The 26220-nt window shown below is 36.1% G+C and overlaps 1 protein-coding gene across 1 annotated transcript; it reads right to left on the reverse strand.

Annotated features, from left to right (window-relative positions):
• Nucleotides 1–5250: 5250 nt before the first annotated feature.
• LOC102601291 (vestitone reductase-like) lies at nucleotides 5251–15463 on the reverse strand. Its single transcript, XM_006355940.1, has 3 exons — nucleotides 15199–15463; nucleotides 5535–6056; nucleotides 5251–5453 (listed from the first exon to the last, which is right to left on the reverse strand). The coding sequence occupies exons 1-3, from the start codon at nucleotides 15461–15463 to the stop codon at nucleotides 5251–5253; spliced, it is 990 nt and encodes a 329-aa protein (XP_006356002.1).
• Nucleotides 15464–26220: the final 10757 nt, after the last annotated feature.

A 26220-nucleotide genomic window follows, 5' to 3' on the forward strand; every position in this document is an offset into this window, starting at 1 on the left:
CACTACCTACAATCCTCTTAATTTGTGATTTAGTGAATAGCTAACTTAGGCCAAAAGCCTAAGTTGGGGCTGTGGTGAAAAAGAAAAAGAGAAGTCAAGAAGTGTAGGAAAAGTCCCCCTTAACCCATGGTTTTGCAGAATAGTGGAAACCCCTTCATTCAAAAAAAAAAACTGTGGAATAAGGTACGAAGGAAATCGGGTTTCCAAGCAATCCATGAAGGTGAATAAACAGGTGACTTAGAAGTATTAGAAAAAAGAATTGATAGAGGAGAAGAAGGGAATGCCTTGAGAATACCACATCTCACGAAGATGAAAAAGTCACTGAGCCTAAATGACCATACCTTTACACTCAGCCCCATTACAAGCCTTAGAAAGACCTTTTTGATCTTGAGTAAGCCGAATCAAAAGTCGATTGGAAAATAAGGGCAAACCTAAGGGTGAAAGCATGCATTGTATTCCTCTTTTTGAGTGTGAGCGTTGCATCTGATTCCTGATCTTGAGTTGATTAACCTTTGTGTGTGATTATGGATCATTCTTCATGTGAGGGCATTTAGATACTTTTTGTCGAGCTTGAACTTGCACAAGTAGCAAGTATTGTGAGCATGAGAATCTCTGGTAATGGTGTGTCACAACTTGAATCTTTGAGTACACAGTTGATCTTTGCATAAGTAATTTGAATCTTGTTGTGTATGTTCATGATTGAGTCATGTGTAGCACTGTTTGAGGCACCCTTTTTGAATGGCTGAACTTGAGTTTGCATGAGGACAATCAAAAGTTTAGGTTGGGGATGTTGATGAGTTCACAAATTGGACTCATTTAGGGCTTTATTTTAATAAGAATAGTGTCCTCGAATTCTTATCTTGTCTAAATATCTGATGAAAACTCTTAAGTTTCAGGTATTTGAAGTTTTAGTGAAAGCATGGACACTTAGACGCAAAAAGGAACAAAAGGGCTGAAAAGAACAAAGAAGCTGAAGCCCGAGCATCGCCAAGGACACTTGGCGATTCACCGAAGGGATTTACTCCGCCCTTTGTTCCAGTACGCGAAGCCCTGAAGGAGAAGGATACAAAAGGCGATGAAAGGAGTAGTCGGCGCTTTGCCGAATAGTTTCGTGAAGCAGTACTATACCGCACAATGGTCCAGAACATGAAGATGAGGAAGGCAAGCACGAAATGGCGATGAGACAGACAAAGGGTGAGTCACTGAAGTCATTCGGCGATATCGACTAACTTCGCCGAAAGATCCGCCAGCTCTATTTTCTGAAGTCTATAAATACTGAACTTGTTATTAATTTTAAGAAGTCGAACATTTATTTTACTTCCCAGAATAGAATAGTATTTTTTGGATATTTTTCTCTCAATTTTGGAGAGGGTTTTTGGGAGACTTGAAGAAAGAAGGATTTCATCTTCCCCAAGTTGGAGTGGGTCTTCTCCATTCTTCTTCCTTTGCTTAAGTCAAGGTTTAATTTCTTATACCCATTTGATTTTACTATCATTTTAGGTGTATTTTGTTATTTCTTGATGTGTGGCTAAAAACCCCCATTCTTGGGGTGTGATTTAGCAAATATGTGTTGATATTATTGTTGGGTCTTGCTTGCTGATAGGTTAGATGTAGTTTAATGGTGATTTCACCTAGTGGTTCTGGTTTAATCTAAAGGGTTTGTAGTTGCAAATACAAAGCCACCCATGTGTTTTCGGCTTGCTCGAGAGGGAGGTTGCGAAACCAAGACCACTAGACTGATAGCCTAAGGAGTGGGTCGACATGAAGTTCAGCCCGAGAGGGTGAGACCTAGTCCCATATCCTAACACTTAGCTCGAGAGATTGAGTGGGGTAAGACGTAGGCTGGTCTTCATACGGCAAATGGGTGTCCGAGAGGAACGCATTTGAAACGGGGTAGGTTGCCCGAGAGGGAACTTATTTCCATTTAAAGCTTAGCCTAGTCACTATTATCTTACAAATTTCTTTTCAAAAGTATGTACCCAACTACTTATCTCAACTTGTATTGTGGTCACACTCCAAGAACATTTCCCCATACTTGATTTTCTTGTTATTTTTTGCTATTTTTACTAATTGTGACAAAATCCCCAATTGATATTTGACACTTTCGTGTCACCCCCTTTAATTTACCATGTTTTTATTCGTTAATGTCTTTAGCTACGACTAGTTAGAGCTTAATTTATATTTCTATCAATTCTCAAAATCACTCCCTTGGGACACGACCCCAACCTTTAGTTGGGTTACTATACTTTCGATGATTGTAGACACTCATACAGTAGTTTAGTGTCGTTGGTCATGATAAGCATAAAAAATCACCACTTCACTCAGAGGTCGTGGCCATGGTCAACGAGGAGGTAAAGGACGTGGAGCCTATCAAGGTACCAATGAAATGAGGTTTGAAAAATTTAAAAGTAAGTGCTATAACTATCATAAAATTGGACATTACTCTTGAGAATGCCGTAGTAATGTTGAAGAGAAATCTAATCTTGTTGACAAGAACAAAAACGAAGATGAGTCAGCATTGTTATTGGAACTCAATGAAGAAGATAAAGATGATTGCAGCTCATGGTATCTTGACAATGGAGCAATCAATCATATGTGTGGACACAAAGACAAGTTTGTGGAGATAAAGAAGACGATGAAAAGTAATGTGTCTTTTGGAGATACCTCAAAGATTCAAATTGAAGGAATATGTATGATTCTGATATCCTGTGAAGATGATGGTCATATATTGATTAACAATGCTTAATATTTGTCAAAATTGAAAAGTAATATTTTTGAGTTTGGATCAACTTTTTGAAAAAGGATATGATATTCATATGAAAAATATACATATTTGGCTTAGAGATTCAAGTAATAACTTAATTACTTATGTGCATATGGAAAAGAATAGGTTGTTCCCTTTGAATCTTAAGACCATCGATGCAAAGTGTTTGAAGGCTAGTGTCCAAGATGACTCATAGTTTTGGCATATGCAATTTGGACACTTGAACTTTGAAGCACTCAAATCAATGGGAGACAAGAACACGGTTGATGGAATCCCGTTAATCAACCATCCCGTCTTCTTTATCTCCTTAAATTTGACTTTGTGTCCACACGTATGATTGTTTGCTCCATTGTCTATATACCATGAATTGTAATCATCTGTATCTTCTTCATTGAGTGTCAATAACAATGTTGACTCATCTTCATCTTTGTTGTTATCAATAAGATTAACTTTTTCTTCAACATTCATACGATATTTTCAAGTGTAATGTCCAATTTTATGACAGTTATAACACTCAATTTTAGAGTTTTCATACCTCATTTCATTGGTACCTTGATAAGCTCCATGTCCTCTTCCTTCTCGTTGACCATGGCCATGACCTTTGAATGACTAGTGATTTTTATCTTAATTGTTAAATATGTTGAAATAACTTCTTACTCTTCCAAGACCTCCACGACCGACATGGCCTCACCATTTTCCATTTCCTATGTAACCTTTCTCACTTTTAAATCCTTTGAAGGACACCTGAGTTTTAAGAAGTTTCTCTAGTGTCACTTCTTTTCTCTTTTTCATCTTTTCTTCGTGAGCTTGTAGAGAACCTTCCAATTATTATACTGTCATAGAGTCTAAATCACTATACTCTCAATAACTCACACCATATAATCAAATTTAGGTGTTAGAGAACGAATGATATTTTCTACCACACACACATAATCTACTTCCTCGTCGTATCTTCTTAGTTGATTCACAACCGCTATCAATCTTGAACAGAAATTCGAAATGGATTAGATTCTTTCATTTTTAAAACTTCAAAGTTTGCCCTTAGAGTTTGAAGTTTTATCTTCTCTACTTTATCAACTCCTTGGAGAGAATTTTATAAAATCTCTCAAGCTTCTTTTGAGGTGGTTGCATCAACCACCTTCTCAAATATGTCATCATCCAAACATTAATGGATGAGAGTGAGGGTTTGTTGATCTTTATTTCTTTTCTTTTGCAAGACCTCCTTTTCATTTGAGGACAAAGTTTTTCAATTAACGGGTTTTGTATACCCTTTGTGTACAATATCTCAAACATCTTGAGAGTCAAGAATGTCTCTCATTTGTAGACACCATTTTTCAAAATTTTCTCTTCTGAGACAGGGATACTGAAAGGACAACAAACTATTATTTGCCATGGATCGATATCACATTGTTGGATAAAATGATAATCACACCCAGGATAATGTCCGCACTAAATAGCAATAGCAAGAGAGTAACAACGATACCAAATATTAAAATGGGGTAATTATGATACCCGAGTACGTAATACAATAATATTGATGAAAACTTGATAGTGTCAAAAGACTACTGCACTTTTATAAGAACAACACTCTTTTATTTCTTACAACTCACAATAATATTACTTTCACATTATTTTCTCATAAACTCAGAAATAACTTGTGGATTACTCTCTATTGCTTTCTCTATTTTGGTGTATCTTCAAATGTTCAATTACTACTCTATTTATAGAGTTTTGAACCTCTTGATTACATCATGAGTAACACAAATGTGGCAGCCAATTTCCACAAAGTTTGGCTGCCAAACTCCACCAAAACTCTACCAAAATTTGATTACCAACTTCCACAACTGCGGCTGCCAACTTTCACATTTGTGGTTGTCAACTTTCACATTTTTGGCTATTATTTCCACAAGTGTGGTTGTCAAAGTTTCTCCCAAGCTTTGTTCCCACACTCCATCAAGGTTTGCTAAGATGACGTGTTTGCCTCTGAAAATTAGAGGTATCTCGTAGCTGGGTCGGTCTGATATCACCAAAATCCTTTAAAGTAACAGACCCCAAAGAGTCTGTATAAGTAGATAACCAACAAACATGGCATAGTCAACTTGACTGACGATATTGGGTTCCATCGTAAAGACATGGTGCTGACAAAATGCACATAAGCAAGCTTCACTAAAATACACCGAGATAGAACATGATTTCCCAAACGCCAAAAACCAATATAAGAAACTGATATATGCATTGCGTTGCTTATAAAAGCAATATCTCATGTTCTATTAGGCTACTCAAAATTAAGAAACTTGTAATTTAGAATAGCTATCATGGTTCATATGTTAAACTATTTGACTCTCAAAAAACGAAATGTGTCACATAAATATTTTGACAGACAGAGTAATTGATTAATATTTCACTTTTCTTCTTTCCTCTCCTTGTTTGAATAGGAAAACAAATAAAAACAATCAACCAATTAAAGTTAAGACAAGATTTTGTACTTACGTGGCAATTTGTTTTTGAAATTCAGGATATCTTGTCAAAAGAAACTCAACTAGCTTTTCCTCTGTTATTTCAACAGCTGAGCAAATATACCTCCCTTTTGCATTAGGATTTTCAAAAAGGAAAATATGAGCATTTGTCACATCATCTACATGTTCAAAAGGTATAATTGGAGGGTAACTCATACTAAAATTTTGATGACCTGCACAAATTTTTCCAATTATGATTAAGTAGAACATATATATGTTGAGAAAATGAAAATCTATGATATTTTAAGACATACCAAGAATCATATCCATGGATGAACGAACATAACCAGGAATTTGAGGAGTAATAAAGGTACCATGTATCCAAGTTGGGATTACAATCACAAGATCGATACCATTTTTTTCAGCAAATTCTAGAGCTGCTTTTTCTGTTAATGTCTTACTAATCGCGTAAGAACTTGCAAAAGGCTTCAATGTGCTCATAACATCTATATCTGTCCACGAGCATTCATCGATTATGTTGGAACTTCCAGTACCCACAACCATAACTGCACTAGAAGTGTATACAACGCGTTTAACTGTTTTTGAATCGAGACATGCCTGTAAAATACCTATTGCCCCATCAATTGATTTTTGCGTTATTGTTTCTTCAGTTTCTTTGTTCTCAAAATCAATTGGATGTGCAACATGAAATACACCAATGCAGCCTTCAATTGCTGCATTGAAACTTTGTGGCTTTTGTAGATCAGCATTAAAAATATTCAACTTTTCTTGTGTACCTGGGAGATTTGTGAGGTACATTACATCCTTCTTGTCATCTACAATCAATGATAATTAGTCTAAAAAATATATAGTTTTAACTGGACAACAATGACATAAATTAGTCATACTCTATTTCAATTTATGTGAAGGTATTGTTGGAAAAATGATTTTGATATTAAATTTTTTTTTTGTCTAGAATTGTTATATTTATGAGTCTTTGGTGTATTGGCCTTGATTCACCATTATTCTTGTACAATTCCTAACATAACATTTTGGATGAGTAACAGACATTTTGACTCTCTATAGTTAATCTGTATTGTGTTGTTGGAGGCTTAGAGCCATTAATCTGCTGTCAATTGCATATTGTCACAATTTATTATATTAATTAATGAGTCTTTTATTTTTATATTTTCAAGTTCTTTCATTTGATAGTGGAGATATACCAACAAAAAACCTTTGTCCTAATATTTCAAGTTTTCTTATCGTTTTTTTTTTGTTGTTGTTTATGCTTTTATTTTGTATTAGATAAACTTGTTGAATTATAAAAAGATATACTTTTATTAATAAAATATTGTTTAGAAACAGTGTCATATGGGCTTCAAACTTTCAAAATAGGGAAAATTGTATAAAATAACAAACTATTAATTCAAATTAAATGCTATAACCACAGTTTGATTTAATTGTAACCCGTAGCAAACTGTTGTCATTCGCCTCTCTCCCTGAAATTCTCGCTCGCCACTCTCGTTTTCTCGCTAGAGTCTCTCCCTCGCCTCTCTCACTTTTATACAAATCCAAATGTATAAAATGCGTTTGTGTTTGTATAAAAGTGAGAGAAAACTGTATATATATACATATCTTTTCGTTCGCCTCTCTCCCCCAGAGAATCTCGCTCGCCACTTTCACTCGCCTCTCTCACTTTTATACAAAACACAAATGTATAATTTGCTTTTGTGTTTGTATAAAAGCGAGAGAAAATTATATATACAAATACAAATATTTTCGTCCTATACACTTATAATTATGCAAATACAGATCTTCCCCACCCAATTTTCTTTTGTCTTTCTCGCTTTATACAAACACAGATTATACAATTGATTCTTTTGTATATGTATACCGAAATATACATATTAATAGTCATAACAAACATAAAGTTTGCTATGGAGCACAATTATATATAATTGTATATACAAACTATAGGTATAACATACAAATATGATTTTTATATTTGCTAAACCTAAAATTTATTTTTACTATTTTCCTAATCGTTCAATAATTTACATATTTAAAAATTACATATTAATATTTAAATTTAAAATAGAAAAAAAACATAAGTACCTCATAAATTATATTTCTTCGCACTTTACATGATGATGTTCAACCATAACCAAATTCAGTTGGTTAGGTGATATACATACACCATCCCGTGTATAAATATTATTTTGTTTTTTTTTAAATCTAATAGTACTTTTTATGTTTTTTTTAATAAAAAATCTTCTCATAAATAAACCAAATGATCACACCATTGAGAAAATCCATGAGGCCATCACCCCAACCAAAAAAAAAAAAAAAACTGAACGATACCAGAAACCAAAGTCAACAAAAAGAAGAAGCTAACTCAAATTCAATTAAATAGCAAACAATTAAAAAATATTAAGGTCCTGGTTATTCTAAAGTTTTACTAATCGTGTTATTAATTAAAGTTTGACATTATTTTTCATTTAGATGTCTAATTAAGTTTTGTATATTTTAAATATTTGCAGCAGACCCTGTTATGATATTCTAATAATTAGCTAACATTATGAAGTGTATGTGATACATTCGCATTTAACATGAGTACATGACATGATAACTAATAAAAAAGGTCATGTGAAATTTAAATATAAAATAATCTTTTTTTTAAGAACAAAAAAAGAAAAAAATAATCTTCAATAAAAATAAAAATAAAAATTATTTTTTCTGTACCAATTTATATGACACATTATAGATTTTGAAATCCAAATTGATTTATCTTTGATGATAAATTTTGCATATATCTTTTAAATATTTTGAATTATCAATTATTGTGACTTATATTATTTTTTAAAGTAGTTTACAAATATATAAATTTCATTTAAAAAAATTTAAAACTTCATAAGCAAATTTTCGATCAAACTTAATTGACTCTCAAAAACTAATATGTGTCACATAAATTGAGACAGAGCGACTACTCCATATAGTTTACACCCACTCCAACTTACCTCCCACCCCAGCCCACCCCACCTTCCCCTTTCTTCACGGCACACTCTTTTGAAATCCCCATTTGTTCTTCTTTCACTTTGTTCCCCTAAACAATTTTGTGTTTTATAGGGTTTTTAAAGGTTTAAGGTTTAGGGCTTAGGTTTTTTTTGTGTATTTTAGGTTTAGGGTATACAATTTTTTTGGATTTAGGGTTTAGAGCTTAGTGTTTTGTAGGGGTTTTAAATTGTTTTTAGGGTTCATAGAATTTAGGGTTTCTTAAGGTTTAAGGTTTAGGGTTTTTTTGGGTTTAGGATTTAGGATTTAGGATTTAGAATTTAGGTTTAGGGTTTTTTAAGGTTTAGGGTTTTAGGTTATGGGTTTTATATAAGTTTTTAGGATTTAGGGCTTTGGGTTTTTTAGGTTAAAGTTTTTAGCATTTTATAGGTTTAGGGTTTAGGGCTTTGTCACAACCCAGGGGTACCCCCTAGATGTAACACGACTACTTGACCCCGAAGGGATCTCATACAAGCCCTTGGCATAATAATAAACATAAGTAATAGAAATGATGCGGAATTTAAAACTTTTTACAATCAAAGTCTTTTTCATAAAACCAATATAGAAGTCTAGACCTTGTCTCAAAAACCATCTAATACAATCGAGATTCAATAAGGGTCACATCCCTTTACAACATAGTCTCAAAAAGAGAAAGTTCAAAAGAAACTAGAAACGAACAAGCCTTGTCCTCGCATCATGAGGACTCACCAAGCATGAAGAATAGTCAATCCAACTCTACTCGAAAGGAGAAGTATACCTCAACGACCAGAACCTACACTTATAGAAAACGTAGAAAATATGGGTTAAGCACAAATATTGTACTAAGTATAGAAGCCATGCAGAAAAATCCTTAAATCATGCAAAAAGGGACATTTTAGTTTAAAACATGCATTTTATCAACTTTAAGAACCAATATGCATATTAGTGTAAATACATAGTCAAACCATTTCACAAGCAACCCTAGGCTATACTTGTGCAATGCATAGACATGATACCATACTCCTATCTATGCTAAGTACAACTTATAGGCCACCATAATCATGCATAACATACCTTGATCTCATCAATAGCCAACACTCATGGACAAGGAGACATTCATGTTCATAGCTTCTAATAAGTAAAGTCACTCTTAGCAACAATTCATATCATATATATCTTCATGGCATAAGTAAACCACACCATAACCCCTTTATAAGTCAACTTGTGCAATGTATAAGTGAAGTCTCATACCCCCACTCACACTAAGCAAAGCTCATTAAGAAGTCATAAGTATAGTTCATGATCATGTTCATGTTCATGGTTCATATTCATGGTTCATGTAAAGAATGCATTAACTCATAAAGCATCATGACATAAAAGAACATACCACAATAAGTCTCAAAGCCTACTTGATCCTTGCATGAATGAAGTCCCATACCCCCATTCACACTAAGTAGAACGTCTTAAGGAATCACAGTACATACTCATGTTCTCATCAAGGGGTACAAACCCTAATAATTTACCCTTCAAGGCTATGAATAAACCTCAACCCAAACTTCTAGAATTACTACATTAGATAGGGGAATATCATGATTCCATAACTTAATAATCAACTTAATCAATATAAACATAATCAATTGACATGCTTCCATAATCAACCTACCCACATCATAAATTCACAATTTAACAATATAGGGGATTCATGGGTTCTAGGGGGGATTTAATCATAAATCAACCATTAAACATCAATTCAATCATAATTCATCATAAATCAATCATTGAAAACGTTAAGAAAGAGAACACACAACTTAGAATGAAACCCTAGGTTTTGGGGGGAATTGGAAGCTTTGAAACCAAGTTTTGAAGGGACTCTATGGGTGAAAGCTACCCATAGATTCTTGAACCCTAAACTTGACCTTGTTCTTTTTCTTCAATGGAGTCTTAGAGAGAGAAATATTGTAGAGGGGAGTTGGTTATGATTTGAGTCTTGTGAGTTATGAGGTGTAAAGGGGTGGTTAATAGTAAAAAAGTACCTATATTAGTCTAAATAAACAATATAAAATATGCCCATAATAAAATAATTAATTTAGGAATTTCTTAAAAAGTCCCACCTTTGGCCGAGATTGGGTAGCTTGGGAGCCTCCCATCCACAACCCCCACCCACGGGGTGTGGATGGACCCAAGGACTGTGCTGGTCACTCATGGGTTAGGTCTGAAGCTCCTCATTTTGGCCAAGCTTCAGTCCTCACTCACGAGACCTCACCCACGAGGCGTGAGTGAGTCCACGAGCCGTACTGCATGTTCGTAGCTTAGATAGAGAGTTTGGCAAGGCTAGGGGAGGTCCAGCCTTGACCCACGACCTTCACCTATGGGGCGTGGGTCCACCCACGGCTCGTGGGTGGCTGCCTCTTGACAGCTTTTTGGCTGCCTTCAAGGTCCTCCTCAAGGATGCTTGGTTGGTCCTTGGGGGGTCATGCCTAGACGTTTAAGTCCAAAAACACTTGTACCAATTTAGAGAGGTTATTTTACGACTCTAATCTTTATGTTAAACCCCACTTAGGCTACTAGTTTACATATTAGGCTCTAGCTTAGTTCATTAGTTTTCCGGAGTGTTACATTATCTCCCCTTTGGGAACATTCGTCTTCGAATGATGACTTAGACACCAAACTAATTTAGAAACTCAAGACTAGAAGCCCATCATGCATGAAACATCAAAAATATGCAAAACTTACAAATGCACTATTTACTTCATGCACTATAAAAAGGGAGGAAACCTCAACTCCATCTCAAGACATGGTCAATGCAATGCAAGGAAGTAGGAACTATATCTACCAACCTAATATGCATGAAATGCAACATTTCTTATGTTCATAGGAGGAACTACCTTCTCCAACTAAAAGCAAACTCAACACAACATCATGGAGCCAATATGCTATTTCACCACAAGCATAACAAAACATGTTCATCAAATCACCTCATGAATTCCAATATGCCATCATCATACTAAAATGCACAATCAACATGAGGGACACATAAATCATAAAACTCAGTTTCTTACTAAACATGAATTTCATCAAGAACATGCATGACATAAGGAAATCATGGAGAACTCATACCAAACACATGACTCCCAAAACACTAAAACCCAAGAGGAACTACTTACCTCAAGCATGAATAGGAGTATAAGGAAAAAGATGAGGACAATGGGAATTTATATCGGCCTCGGCCTCCCATGTAGCACCCTCAACTAAATGATTCCTCCATAATGCCTTAACGGAAGCTACTTCCTTGTTTCTCAACTTTTTCACTTGCCGGTCCAAAATTTCCACCGGAACTTCCTCATAGGATAGACTCTCATCAACACCTAAACCCTCTAAAGGAATGGTGGATACCGGATCCCCAATGCACTTCTTAAGCATGGAAACATGAAACACCGAGTGAACCGGAGCCAACTCATTTGGTAAGTCTAACTCATATGCAACTTTCCCAGCACGTTTCAAGATTTGGCATGGGCCCACATATCGGGGACTAAGCTTCCCCTTTTTACCAAACCCCATCACACCTTTCATAGGTGATGTTTTCAAGTAGACCCAATCACCAATTTCAAATTCTAGATCCCTCCTTCTAACATCGGCATATGACTTTTGTCGACTTTGGGCCGTTTTCAACCTCTCTCTAATGAATCAAACTTTTTCAATGGCCTCATAAACTAGTTCGGGACCATTTAGAGTAAGTTCACCTACTTTAAACCAACCAACATGAGATCTACACCTCCTACCATGCAATGCTTCAAAAGGAGCCATGACAATACTTGAGTGGTAACTATTATTGTAGGAAAACTCTATCAATGGTAGATGGTCATACCAATTACCCTTGAAATCTATAATACATGCCCTCAACATGTCCTCTAAGGTTTGAATGGTGCGCTCCACTTGACCATCCATTTGAGGGTGGAAAGCGGTACTAAGCTTAACATTGGTACCAATCCCTTTTTGGAAAGCCTTCCAAAAGTGTGAAGTAAATTGAGTACCTCGATCTAAAATAATAGACAAAGGAACCCCATGCAACTTCACTATTTCCTTGATGTATAATTTGGCATAGTCTTTCGCCGAATAAGAAACCTTAACGGGAATAAAGTGGGCTGATTTTGTCATTCTATCCACAATGACCCAAATAGAATCATGTTGCCTTCGAGTACGAGACAAACCCACAACAAAGTCCATATTCACCTCCTCCCACTTCCAAGTGGGAATATCTATATATTGGGAAAAACCTCCCGGTCTTAGGTGTTCGGCCTTAACTTGTTGACAATTCGGACATTTTGGCCACAAAACCCGTTATATCCTTCTTCATGCCATTCCACCAATAGACTTCCCGTAAATCACAGTACATCTTGGTGGCTCCCAGATAAATAGAATATCGCGAACCATGAGCCTCTTCTAAAATTTTCTCTCTCAAGTCATCAACATTTGGAACACATAAACAACCTTGGTACCTAAGCACACCATCTCCCCCTTGGGAGAAAGCCTCAACAAACTTGTTGAGTACCAATTCTTCCAACTCCATTAACATGGGATCGAGGTCTTGTTTGGACTTCACGTCGACAAAGGATGATTCGAAACCATTATGGACCATCATTCCATCCTTTGTGGAATCCACTAGTTGGACACCTAACCAGGCTAACCTATGTACATCACAAACTAACTCCTTCTTCTCATCCTCTACATGGGCTACACTATCCATGCATAATCGACTTAGGGCATCCGCAACTACATTAGCCTTTCCGGGGTGTAAAAGACACTTATGTCATATTATTTTAAAAGTTCTAACCACCTTCTTTGATGGAGATTCAACTCTTTTTGGGTAAACACATATTGAAGACTCTTGTGATCGGTGAAAACATCTACATGAACCCCATATAGATAGTGCCTCCATATTTTCAAGGTAAAAACCACCACTGCTAATTCAAGATCATGGGCTGGATAATTCTTTTCATGGACCTTGAGTTGCCTTGAAGCATAGGCAATCACATTACCATATTGCATAAGGACACATCCCAAACCAACTTGAGAAGCGTCATAATATACCACAAACCCATCGGTACCCTCCAATAAGGTCAACACCGGAGCAGAATTAAGTTTATCTTTCAATTCTTGGAAGCTTTTCTCACAAGCCTCCGATGACACAAACTTATCTTTTTTTTTATTCAAAGTCGTCAACGGAGAAGCAATGGAGGAAAAACCCTCAACAAACCTCCTATAGTAACCGGCCAAACCCAAAAAACTTCTAATATCGGTAGGAGTTAGAGGTCTAGGACAACTCTTGACCGCATCCGTCTTCTTAGGATCTACCTCAATACCCTTACTAAACACGATATGGCCGAGGAAGGCTACGGACCTTAGCCAAAACTCACATTTACTAAACTTTGCATACAATTGGTGGTCTTTAAGGACTTGCAATACAATCCTCAAATGATTCATATGTTCACCCTCATCTCTTGAATCGATCAAAATATATCGATAAAAACGATCATAAACGTATCAATGTATTGCTTAAACACCCTATTCATTAGGTCCATGAATGTCGCCGGGGAATTAGTTAAGCCAAATGACATCACAAGGAATTCATAGTGTCCATACCTAGTTCAGAAAGCCATCTTTGGTATATCAACCCCGCTCACCCTTAGTTGGTGGTAGCCCGAACGAAGGTTAATCTTTGAAAAGTAACTAGCCCCTTGAAGTTGATCAAACAAATCATCAATTCTCGGAAGGGGATACTTATTCTTTATGGTCACTTTGTTCAATTAGCGGTAGTCAATACACATTCTAAGAGACCCATCCTTCTTTCTTCCAAACAAAACCAGAGCACCCAATGGAGAGATACTTGGTTGAATAAAACCCTTGTCTAGCAATTCCTTCAATTGGTCCTTTAACTCTTTCAACTTGGCTGGAGCCATTTTATAAAGAGGAATGGAGATAGGTTGCGTATCCGGCAAGAGATCAATGCCAAATTCTATTTCCCGCTCGGGAGGAATGTCGGGCAAGTCATCGGGAAAAACTTCCAGAAAGTCATTCACCACGGGGACCGACTCTAGGGAAGGGGTTTCAGACTCCACATCTATCACCCTAACAATATGGTAAATGCACCCTTTGGAGATCATTTTCCTAGCTTTGAGACAAGAAACAATTCGACCTCTAGGGATAGAATTTCCCCCCTTCCATTCTAAAGTAGGCTCATTTGGGAATTGGAACTTAGCCACCCGAGTCCTACAATCAATAGAGGCAAAACATGCATGCAACCAATCCATAACCAAAATGACATAAAATTCTAACATGTCTAATTCTATGAAATCAACCAAGGCGATTTTATGAGACAAAGAAATAGGACTACTCCTATAGACTCTTTTTGCCACTACTGAGTCACCAACCGGGGTAGACACCAAAAAAGGCTCTAATAACACTTCAGGGAGTATTTCAAATTTCATAGCCACAAAAGGTGTAACAAAGGACAAAGTGGCACTGGGGTCTAACAATGCATAAACATCAATAGAAAAAACTTGTAACATGCCGATCACCATATTCGGGGAACTCTCTTGGTCACCTCGAGATTGAATAGCATAAAAATGGTTTTTCTTGGTAGCATCGAAGTTTGAACCACTAGGAAGGGCTTGCTTGCCCTCTCTTCCCTGAACCTTTAGCATGGGACAATCTCTCATCATATGACCACTCTTCCCACAACTAAAATACCCATCCATGCCAACAAGGCACTTACCATCATGCTTCTTGCCACACTTGGCACAAGTAGGCCTTGACATAGAAGATCCACCACTATTACCTCCTTGAGGCTTAGGGTTAGGCACCCTATCCTTTTTACCCTTGGATCACTAGAGGAGCCTTGGTTGGAGAGCCTTCTCTTGAACCTTGATCGCCTTTGACCCTCAAACTTACCATTAGAAGAATTTCCATCATCGGTCCTTGCTCTCTTCACTTCCATATTCGTATTCCTAAGATTTGTCTCCTCAATTTGTTGAGCATACACCATTATACGCGATATATCCATATTATCATGTAGCATTACCGCATGACATTCTTCTTCAATCAAGTTGGACACATCGGTCACAAATCGACTCATCTCATCCCTCAGATTTGCCACCAAAGACGGAGCATACTTGGACAACTTCGTGAATTTTAGAGAATATTCTTGAGCACTCATACCTTCTTGACGAAGGTTGATGAATTCCTTAACCTTTGCTTCCCTCTTCCCTCAGGCTAAAAACCTATTAATGAATTCTTTCTTGAACACCTCCCAATTTATGGGACCCGCTTCAACCGGCCTATTACCCTTCCATTGAGTATAGCATAATTGGGACACATCCTTCAATTGATAAGTGGCTAGCTCCGATTTCTCTATAGAAGTCACCCTCATAGCATCAATTATCTTGTAGACCTCTTTCACAAACTTTTGAAGGTCTTCACCCATTTTAGAACCAAAGAACATAAAAGGATTTATTTTTGTGAAATCTCTCAACCTTGAAGACATGATGTTCATATTAAGGTTGACACGGGGCCCAACATCCCTATTGGCTTGAGCCGTTATAGCTTGGGCTTGAGTTGTCATGGCTTGAGTCAATGTTTGGAGAGCTGACCTTATTTCCACATTTGTCATAACCCCCTCATCATTATGAACTTGAGGACCTCGGGGACCTTGGGGAGGAACTCCCTCATTAACAATCTCCTCTTCCATCCTTCTTGCGTTCGCCCTTCTTGTATTCATATCCTATAGACTCAAGAGAAGGGTTAGGAAAAGGACTTCATAGAGTTAAAACTCTAAGGCACGACTAAAGAGTAATGAAAGATGTGAAATTTCCTAAACATCTTATAGCCTCTCATTCATAAGTATGGCGCGCTTCACACACATGAACAAGACATTACTAGACATGGTTCATGAGACATCATCATATAATCATTCTAAACCTTGTCTCTGATTACCAATTTGTCACAACCCAGGGGTACCCCCTAGATGTAACACGGTGTACTTGATCCCGAAGGGGTGTCATACAAGCCCTTAGCATAATCATAAACATAAGTAATTGAAATGATGCAGAATTTAAAACTTTTTACGATCGAAGTCTTTTTCATAAAACCAAAATAGAAGTCTAGACCTTATCTCAAAAACCATCTAATACAATTGAGAGTCAATAAGGGTCACATCCCTTTGCAACATAGTCTCAAAAAGAGAAAGTCTAAAAGAAATTAGAAACGAATAAGCCTTGTCCTCGAACCATGAGGACTCACCGAGCGTGGAGAATAGTCAATCCAAGTTCTACTCAAAAGGAGAAGTATACCTCAATGACCAGAACCTACACTTTTAAAAAATGTAGAAAATATGGGTTAGCACAAATATTATACTAAGTATGGAAGCCATGCATAAATATCCTTAAATCATGCAAAAAGGGACATTTTAGTTGAAAACATGCACTTTGTCAACTTTAAGAACCAAGATTCATATTAGTGTAAATACATAGTCAAACCATTTCACAAGCAACCCTAGGCTATACTTGTGCAATACATAGACAAGATCCCATACTACTATCTATGCTAATTACAAGTTATAGGCCACCATAATCATGCATAACATACCTTGATCTCATCCATTGCCAACACTCATGGATAAGGAGACATTCATGTTCATAGCTTGTAATAACTAAAGTAACTCTTAGCAAAAATTCATATCATGCATATATATATATATATATATCTTCATGTCATAAGTAAACAACACCATAACTCCTTTATAAGTCTACTTGTGCAATGTATAAGTGAAGTCCCATACCCCCCACTGACTCTAAGCAAAGCTCATTAAGAAGTCATAAGTATAGTTCATGTTCATGGTTCATATTCATGGTTCATGTAAAACATGCATTAACTCATAGAGTATCATGTCATTAAAGAACATACCACAATCAATCTCAAAGCCTACTTGTGCCATGTATGAATGAAGTCCCATACCCCCATTCACACTAAGTAGACGTACTTGTGCCATGCATGAATGAAGTCCCATACCCCCATTCAGACTAAGTAGAACCTCTTGAGGAATCATAGTACATACTCATGTTTTTGTTCATAATTCATATTCTTATTCTTGTTCATGTTCTTGTTCTTGTCATGTCATGGTTCATGTTCTTGTCATATAAGGAGATAGCTTTAACCGACATAGACCATGCGAGCTACATGGAATCTGATGTCATGCCCCACACCGAAAAAAGGTGTCCTACTTGCTTAAGGTAGAACTAACATGTTTAGCTTTTAGGTAGATCCACTAGCTAAAGACCTATGTGGGCACATAGTTACAAGATAAGGAGATTGCTACTAGAAACCCGGACTAACTGAGGTAAAACATTTCCATCTCATGAGATAACTATTTTGGGAACCCGGACTAACTGACGTAAAAGCTTCCATTCATATTCATATCCACTCGGTGCTAAGCATAATTCCCTTTAATATTCATGTTAAGTCTTTACTTAATTTCATATTAGTGAAAGTATGCCCTAACATTCAAACCAACATAGTATCATGATAACTCATAGATTCATTATGTGAGAATGACCTTTCAACCTTAGAATCATTAATATGTGAGTAAACCTTTCACATCATGTTCATAGTATTTCATGAGAATAACCTTTCAATCAACACAACAACATTATCATAATCACAGACATTTCATGCATTGACATGTGTAAGGGTATGGGGAGAATGATCTTGCAACAATACCACAATTACACATTAGTCATAGGATCTTCACTACTCGAGTGAATCATAAGCTCATACACAATTCTCATCAAGGAGTACAAACCCTAATAATGTTCCCTTCAAGGCTATGAATGAAACTAAACCCAAACTTCTAGAACTACTACATTAGATACGGGAATATCACGATTCCATAATTTAATCAATATAAACATAACCAATTAACATGCTTCCATAATCAACCAACCCATATCATAAATTCACAATTTAACAATATGAGGGATTCATGGGTTCTTGGGGGGGATTTCAAACCAAGTTTTGAAGGGACTCTATTGGCGAAAGATACCCATAGATGAAAAGACACCATACCTTAGGAATATTTCTTCACGAAATTGAAGAGGAAAGGTTGCTCCTTGAACCGTAAACTTGACCTTGTTCTTGTTCTTCAATTGAGTCTTAGAGAGAGAAATATTGGAGAGGGGAGTTGGTTATGATTTGAGTCTTGTGAGTTATGAGGTGTAAAGGGGTGGTTAATAGTTAAAAAGTACTTATATTAGTCTAACTAAACAATATAAACCGTCCGCATAAAAAAATAAATAATTTATGAATTTCTTAAAAAGTCCAACCTTTGGCCAAGATTGGGCAGCTTGGCAGGCACCATCCACGGGGCATGGATGGACCCACGGACCGTGATGGTCACTCGTGTGTTGGGTATGCAGCTCCTCCTTTTGGTCAAGCTTCAGTCCTTACTCACGAGACCTCACCCACGAGGCGTGAGTGAGTCCACGAACCGTACTGCATGTTTGTAGCTCAGACAGAGAGGTTGGCAAAGCATGGGGAGGTCCAGCCTTGACCCACGGCCACCACCTATGGGGCGTGGGTCGACCCATGGCTCGTGGGTGCCAATTTCGTGGGTGGCTGCCTGTTGACAACTTTTTGTCTACCTTCAAGTTCCTCCTCAAGTACCCTTGGTTGGTCCTTGGGGGGTCATGCCTTGACGTTCAAGTCCAAAAACACTTGTTCTAATTTAGGGAGGTTATTTTACGACTCTAATATTTATGTTAAACCCCACTTAGGCTACTAGTTTACATATTAGGCTCTAGCTTAGTTCATTAGTTTCCGGAGTTTTACACGCTTAGGTCTTTTTTTGTGTTTTTTTAGGGTTTAAGATATACGATTTAGGGCTTTATAGGGTTAAGAGCTTAGAGTTTTTTAGGTTTAGGGGTTTTTGGGTCTTTTTAGGGCTTTTAAGGGTTAAGTGTTTCATAGGTTTTTTTAGGGTTTAGGGTTTAGAGATTAGGGTGTTTTAGTTTTTTTTAGTTTTATGGTTCACAGACTTGTAGGATTTAGGGTTTATATCTTAGGGTTGTCGCGCCCCGATCTTTCATAAAAATGAGTTCTCAGTGCACGACCCAACAACTCTTTTGGGTTTGTGTTGATTGAAGAGTCGCCACTTAATGAATTAAGGCGCGTTAGGCACCTATCTAACCTAATTGATCTAACTATGGGTGAACAAACCAGAGATCGGGTAACGGTTCAAATTATCTCGAGGGGAAGGTGTTAAGCATCCCTCGAGGTCCACAGATGTGGGTCCCGACCGTATCTCATGCAATTTATATAGGGGTTACAAGTAGCAATTAAGGTCACTTCATTTATTGGTCATTTAATCTAAACATGTTTACTAGGTGATATAGATAAACAAATAACAAATATTAAACATTTAATAAAGAGAGGAGAGAGGAGACAAAAATTGCACAATTAGATAGGTGAAACAATTTTATTTTTATTAAGCTACCCCAAACAAGTATAATTACAAAACAAATAAAGGGAAAATGGAAAGGGAGACTCGGAAATCAACACAATTTACGGATCAGCGCTTGACTTATTATTCTGTCAGCTTAATATTGGGAAAGACAAAACTAATGTTTGTCGTTTTAAGCTCGAGTCAATTTCATCATGTCCGTAAAGGCCTAACTACCCCTACGCCACCTTAAGCATACATTACGTCCTAAAATGTGCCTAGCGCCACACCTTAACGTCCAAGAGGCATTGGACTACTAATGAGGAGGTTTTAGACTAAAATGAAATATAGGCTCCTAAATAGGCCCTCTAGACACCAAGCAAAACACATTGGACAACACTTAGCACGTAAAATCCCATGTTGGCCTCTAGATTTTAATGAACATGCTAACAAACACAATTAAAGTGGAAGGTGTCATGCTAAGTGTGTGGCATACCAAACAAATATTATAACAATAATGATTTTTTAGAGCATTACACACAATAAGCAATTATACAGGTGGCAAAAAGTGATCATGGATGCAGGAATGTATTTTTTAGCATAAGCAGATCATATTACCATACAAAAAAATAACTATTAATTTATTTTAAGTAGCAAACTAGTTCATTATAATGCAAAAGTTATTTATTTGAGCAGAATCAATCAGGGCAATCTAAAGCGGATTTAACATGCTGGGACTAGTTAATTGATTTATTTTGACTAGCAAAAAGTAATTATGTTGCAGAAATTATTTCACATGGAGCAGAAATATGCGGCAAATTTATTTCAGTTATTTATTATGTTGGAAATTATTAGACTTAAGTAGCCAGAAAAATTGTATTGCAGAAATTGTTTAACAGTGAGCAGAAAATGCAGCATAATTAATTTAGTTATTTAACATGCTGGCAAATAGTGGCAGAATTAAGTTATATTATTTCAGTCATTAGCATGCTGGAGATTAATTAATAATACTTATGAACATGATTTCTAGGTGGTTGAAAAATATTGCATAGAGCCTATAAGCATGATACTCTAAATAAATAAAATCAAATCTACAATCTATAGGCATGATCTCCACGTATGAACATGCTGAAAATTATTATATTATTCAAAAAACCTATAGGTATGATTTCTACTTTCAAATATATCCATATTTATTTAGATCCTATAAGCATGATATCTAACTCATTTCTGATATAGAAAACTCGTTATACAACCAAGCAGTTATTTTATATAAAAAGAAAATTAATGATACAAATAACACAAAGTGATAAGCATGTAAAATGTTATACATTACTTTATTATTATAAACCGGATTATTAGGTAGATTAGAGCTTTATTTTATTATGTGATTAACATAAGCAAAAATTATGGATAAATTCATGCAAGCAAATAACCAATTTTATTTTAGAATGCCTCTATAATAAGAAATCACCAAGTAAGAATAGTACATAGTCACACTCCTATAGGCGTGCTTTCTAACAACAAGTAGTTACGATAAAGTAACAAGTAGCAATTATTTCCCTCCCCCCTTAGATGATTTCCCCAAATATATTATATATAGAGAGAGAGAGTTAGAGTTTCTACAAGTTTTTACAAAACCGAATCAATAATCCAAATACGAATATTAAGACAAAATAAGGTAAAGCTTTAATCTGACATCCCCTCCCATGGCGACTCTTCGAACTCCCGAACTTATAAAACCTGCTAAACAACAATGGGCACAATACTACATAATACTTACACACATGTTATATGGTTATCATTTCTAAACCAAAGAGTAATATAACATATTATAAGCAAAGTCACACATATAAACTCAAGAAATTACTTGAAGTAATAAACATAACACCATACAGCAAGAGGAGAAGAAGACTGACCCGTATGCTTCCCTTTTATTTCAACATTATCAACTTTATGCAAATTTAACCAATACGTTATTGTAAAACAAAAAGTTAAGCATAGAAAAATAACAGGTTAAGCAGTAAAGTATATGATCAGCAAACAAACTTCAATAAATATTGTACTTGAAACGGCAAACCCAAGAAAGGAAATTTGAAAGCATAAAAAATCTTATATTAGAGTCTGAGAGTATTTTTAATGATTGTTAAGGTTGGATCAACGTGTGAGTGAGTGAGTGCGTGAGATGAATAAAAAGCCCTTTCTTATATACTTGATGAGAGGTGTAAAATTAAAGGAAAGGAAATATTTTAGGGATCAATTATAAAATTATTATTTCCTATTCAAAGAGCGAGCCAAATCAGATTCATTTTATTTTATTTTTTTACCAAAAATAAACGAGTAAGAATAAGGCAAAGAGATCAATTAAGAAGTCACCCAATTACTAATTTATGAAGACAATTAAGAGATAATTATTTATGTAAGTGAATAAGATTTACAGCCTAATTCAAATCAATATTCACAAATAACAATAACTTACCGTAATAAAACGAAAGAACAAATTGACAAGAAAATAATTAGTTCAGCATAGAGGACAACTAAATAACTAATTCAACAATTAGAGAATCAATCAAAGCAGAAAATTAAACTATTATTAACAATATTAACAAGTCGATCTACAGGAGCAAGTATTAAGGCATCAATTAGAATGAAGATTATTAATTTCAATACTGTAAGAAACAAGTTAAAACCAAAGAAACAACATGAATAGTATTTCATGCTTCACACGAAATTTCATAAGTAGTGATGATTTTCACAATACACATGAAAAATAATCACATATTTCATACAAAAACAAAGAAATTGCATAATAAATCGAACAAGAGAACTAACCCGGACGGATTTGTTAGGATTCGTCTTCAACCCGCCAAAATCTTAAAATCCTTTGTTTGAGTAAATGTTGTTAATGGTGTTGCCTCCACCGGAAAAAGAGAAAGGAGCAGAAGAAAAGAGGAAAGAGAGCAGCGGCTACTCTCGCCGGTGATGCTCGCCTCGCCGGAGCTGCTGGTTGTTCTGGTTTGCGCTGGCCGGAGCGGCTGGCCGGCATTGCTGTTCCATCGGTGGTCTTCACCGACTGGTTGCTCACCAAAATCGGAGCTGGCTCTCGTCGGCTGCTATTTGTTGTTGTCGAAAATGAGAGGGGAAAAAGAAATGAGAGAGAGGAGAAGGGAGGAGGCGGAGGGAGAAGTAATGGAGGCCAGCGGCAGCCAGCCTCACCGGTGGATGTCTCGCCGGAAAAAAATGGCGAGAACGAAGGGGAAGGAGAGGAGAAGATGGGGCAGTAGATCTGATTGAGAGAGGAAGAGGGGGAATAAGGACAAAATGTTAGGGTTGTGGTCTTTCGCTAGATTAAAATAGGGAAGTTAGAAGACTTGACCTCATCCGTTGAAATATTCTAAGATGAGCGGCCAGGATTGAATTAATGGTTAGGATTAAAAGATAGGGATTTAGGAATTGAATTGAAAATGGGTATGATTGAAAACGACAGGTGGCTATAATTGAAATGAGAATTTGAATTGGATTGGCTAGAATTGAAATGAATTAGAATAGAATAGGCTAAAAATTAAATAATTTAGAGGAGATTTAAGGAAATACTACCCAATTAGAATACTACATATATTACATATATTTTTTTATATAATTAAAAATCAGTTACATTTTAAAACATTTGAGTAAAATAATTATTTCGAGTTTATCTACCGATATTATGATAACATAATAATTTTTTGAAATAGATATATATTTTTTTTAGATAAAATTGATTAAACACGAAATATATTTTAAAATACGTATTTAATCGAATAGGAATTTCAAAGGGGTTATAGGTCGGTTAAAATTGGGTGTCAATAGTTGCCCCTTGGTTGCTTGAGACGGAAGGATGAATTGTCGGGCAACCAACGTTGACTTCGTAGCCGATTTTGTCCGACCAACAAGATATGTCAGTGGGATCAAATGAAACGATATAGATTTAGAAAAGGGTACGGCCGAGACTTTGGTTTTACGTCGCCTACATATCTCTGGTATTACGAGAATTAGGCCGTGTGTTTTAGGAACAAACAAAGTTCCTAAAAATGATGTAACGGTACAATATTTGAATGGAAATGATAGCGGCTAGAATATATAAGATTAGAGTAGCGAGAAGAGCAATACATAGCGATTTCTAGTTTAAGCAAGGAATAGATGAAAAGAAGTAATACGAGTAGCAAATAATTGAAAGGGCCTTTGTTGCGATAGACAAGGAACATGATAATTGTAGCTGAGAGGACGATCGATCTCACCTGTAATTTCTAATATGACTAGATAAAATGTTAGCTTATAAACACAAAAAGTGTGAACCAACATGATAAAAATATAAGTGCTAGAAAATAATAATGACAAGAAGAGATAGGAAGATGTATCTGCTTTGAGAGATATAGTGCAAACTATGATAAAATTTGGTTTACTTCTTGAAGAATTGCGACCTATCTCCGAATAATAATGTTAACTTAAGAATCCTATTGTAAGCCAGAAGATCCTAAATGTCGTATAATAAGGCGGACGAGCCTAATGTCCTATTCTAAGGCGGACGAGCCTAGATGTCGTATTGTAAGGTGGACGAGCTTGATCTCCTATTGTAAGGCGGACAAACCTATATGTCGTATTATAAGGCAGACGAGCCTGATGTCTTATATTGTAAGGCGGGCGAACCTAATGTTGTATTGTAAGGTAGACGAGCCTGATGTCCTATTGTAAGGCGTGCGAACCTAATGTCATATTGTAAGGTGGACGAGCATAATGTCGAATTGTAAGGCAGACGGGCCTGTGAATATTCGGTAGGTCACAATAGCTAGTTGATAATAGCATATTCGAAATAGTCAAATGGTAGCTTGATTCAAATAGTAGTTCCTTATATCAAATCTATTCATGCATCCAGAGAAAAATCGTAATTTGATAAACAAGATTGGGTCATAAATGAGCTTTCTTTGTTTTCAAAATTGCATTCCAATGTGATGAAATTTTTGAGGACCCCTCAAAAATATCTACCCCACTTTAGAGTATAAGATATATACTCACTTTATTAAATATTGTCATGAAATTTTTGAGGTTCCCTCAAAAATTCTGTCCCAGTTTCATTAGCGGGCGATTTTGTGATCCTACTTCATTCAAAGAAGATTATTAGTTCAAAAAGAAAAATGATTGTCTTGTATTTGGACATTGAAGCTTAACTTTGAATCTGAATGACAATTATGCTTCAATGTTGGGTCAATTGGTCATCAGATTTGAAGAATAGAAAATAGTGTTTTAAATGCCTATGGGAAAGAAGAGAAATTTATTTGATATAGACCGGACCCATCAAAGGGTTGCCTACGTATTCAAAAGGAAATCAGGTCAAACATAGTTCAGGAGTCAAAGGGGAAATGAGCGGGAATAAAAGTAACAGTTTGGGGCATAAGATCTAAGAAGAATAGAGACACTTTGCTCATAAGGGCCTTGTCCTCCTCAATTTCTTTGATGCGATTTGCGCTTCCTTGTCAAGTGCCTTGAATATATTCTTGTGGGATCTCCTTGAACATTGACTACATTCACTGTAGAATGATTTAGTTGTCCTTTTTGCACTCTAATTTTTCCTTTTTCAATAATAATATGGATCTTATTTCTCAATACTAGACATTCCTCGGTGTCAAGACCTTGAATATTTGAATGATATGCATAATTCTTGGATAGATCAAAAGTTGAAGAAGAGTGCTTAGGAATCCATCCTTTTATTGGTCTTAAAAGTCCTTTAGCCCATAATATATCGAAAATGCTTGTCACAGTTTCCATTAAGGGAGTGAAGATACGAGGCTTCCTTACCTTATGTTAAGATACTTGTGAGTCGTTAGTCTTGAAACGCATACCACCTGAATCAAAGATAGAATGAGCTTGCTCAGTGTTCTGATTACTTTGTTTCAAAGGTATAGTGGTGGATACATTCTTGCTCCTTTCATCCGACGGATTTTTCAATACTTGATGAGAGATTTGTTAATCAATAATTCTCCTAGACTGGATGCTATATTCCAATTTGCTGTAGTGCATCTAGCTTAGTGCATCTAGCTTAGTCTTCTCAATTTTGTCATGTATTCTCTCACTTCGCAAAACATCAAAATTGATGTGAGTGGGAGATAATTGTTGAGGGAGGGTGTGAGCAGGAATAGAACGAGGAGAAATAGCCCAAAAGGTACTTTGTGTTGGATGAGAAGAGGGGTAATTTTTTCGAATGATGAACATATTTGTCATATTGCAGATTCATAGTTGAGCCAAAGTTCAAATACTAGATAACTTTTAAGCAAAAAAAGTAAATCAAACACGAGCACGAGATAGCACATAACAAGCCAACATTCAAATACTGTCGGAGCGCGACAATAATTGCTAAAAGAGAAAATATAGGTCACATAATTGATTCAAGTCGTACTTTGTCAATTTGAAGTTTAGAGTCAAAGAAAAATTCTTAACTCCATTTGACA

Source organism: Solanum tuberosum, unplaced genomic scaffold, assembly GCF_000226075.1.
Source record: "Solanum tuberosum cultivar DM 1-3 516 R44 unplaced genomic scaffold, SolTub_3.0 scf00199, whole genome shotgun sequence".
In the NCBI taxonomy this organism is placed as follows: Eukaryota; Viridiplantae; Streptophyta; class Magnoliopsida; order Solanales; family Solanaceae; genus Solanum; species Solanum tuberosum.

Excerpts from the sequence above, each read along its gene's own strand:
- LOC102601291 (XM_006355940.1), bottom strand. The coding sequence starts at position 15,463 with ATGAGTGCTCAAGAATATTCTCTAAAATTCACGAAGTTGTCCAAGTAT. Across the intron at positions 6,057-15,198 it reads TGATGGAAATTCTTCTAATG|ATGACAAGAAGGATGTAATG; the intron begins GTAAGTTTGAGG and ends CATTGATTGTAG. Across the intron at positions 5,454-5,534 it reads ATCCATGGATATGATTCTTG|GTCATCAAAATTTTAGTATG; the intron begins GTATGTCTTAAA and ends AAATTTGTGCAG.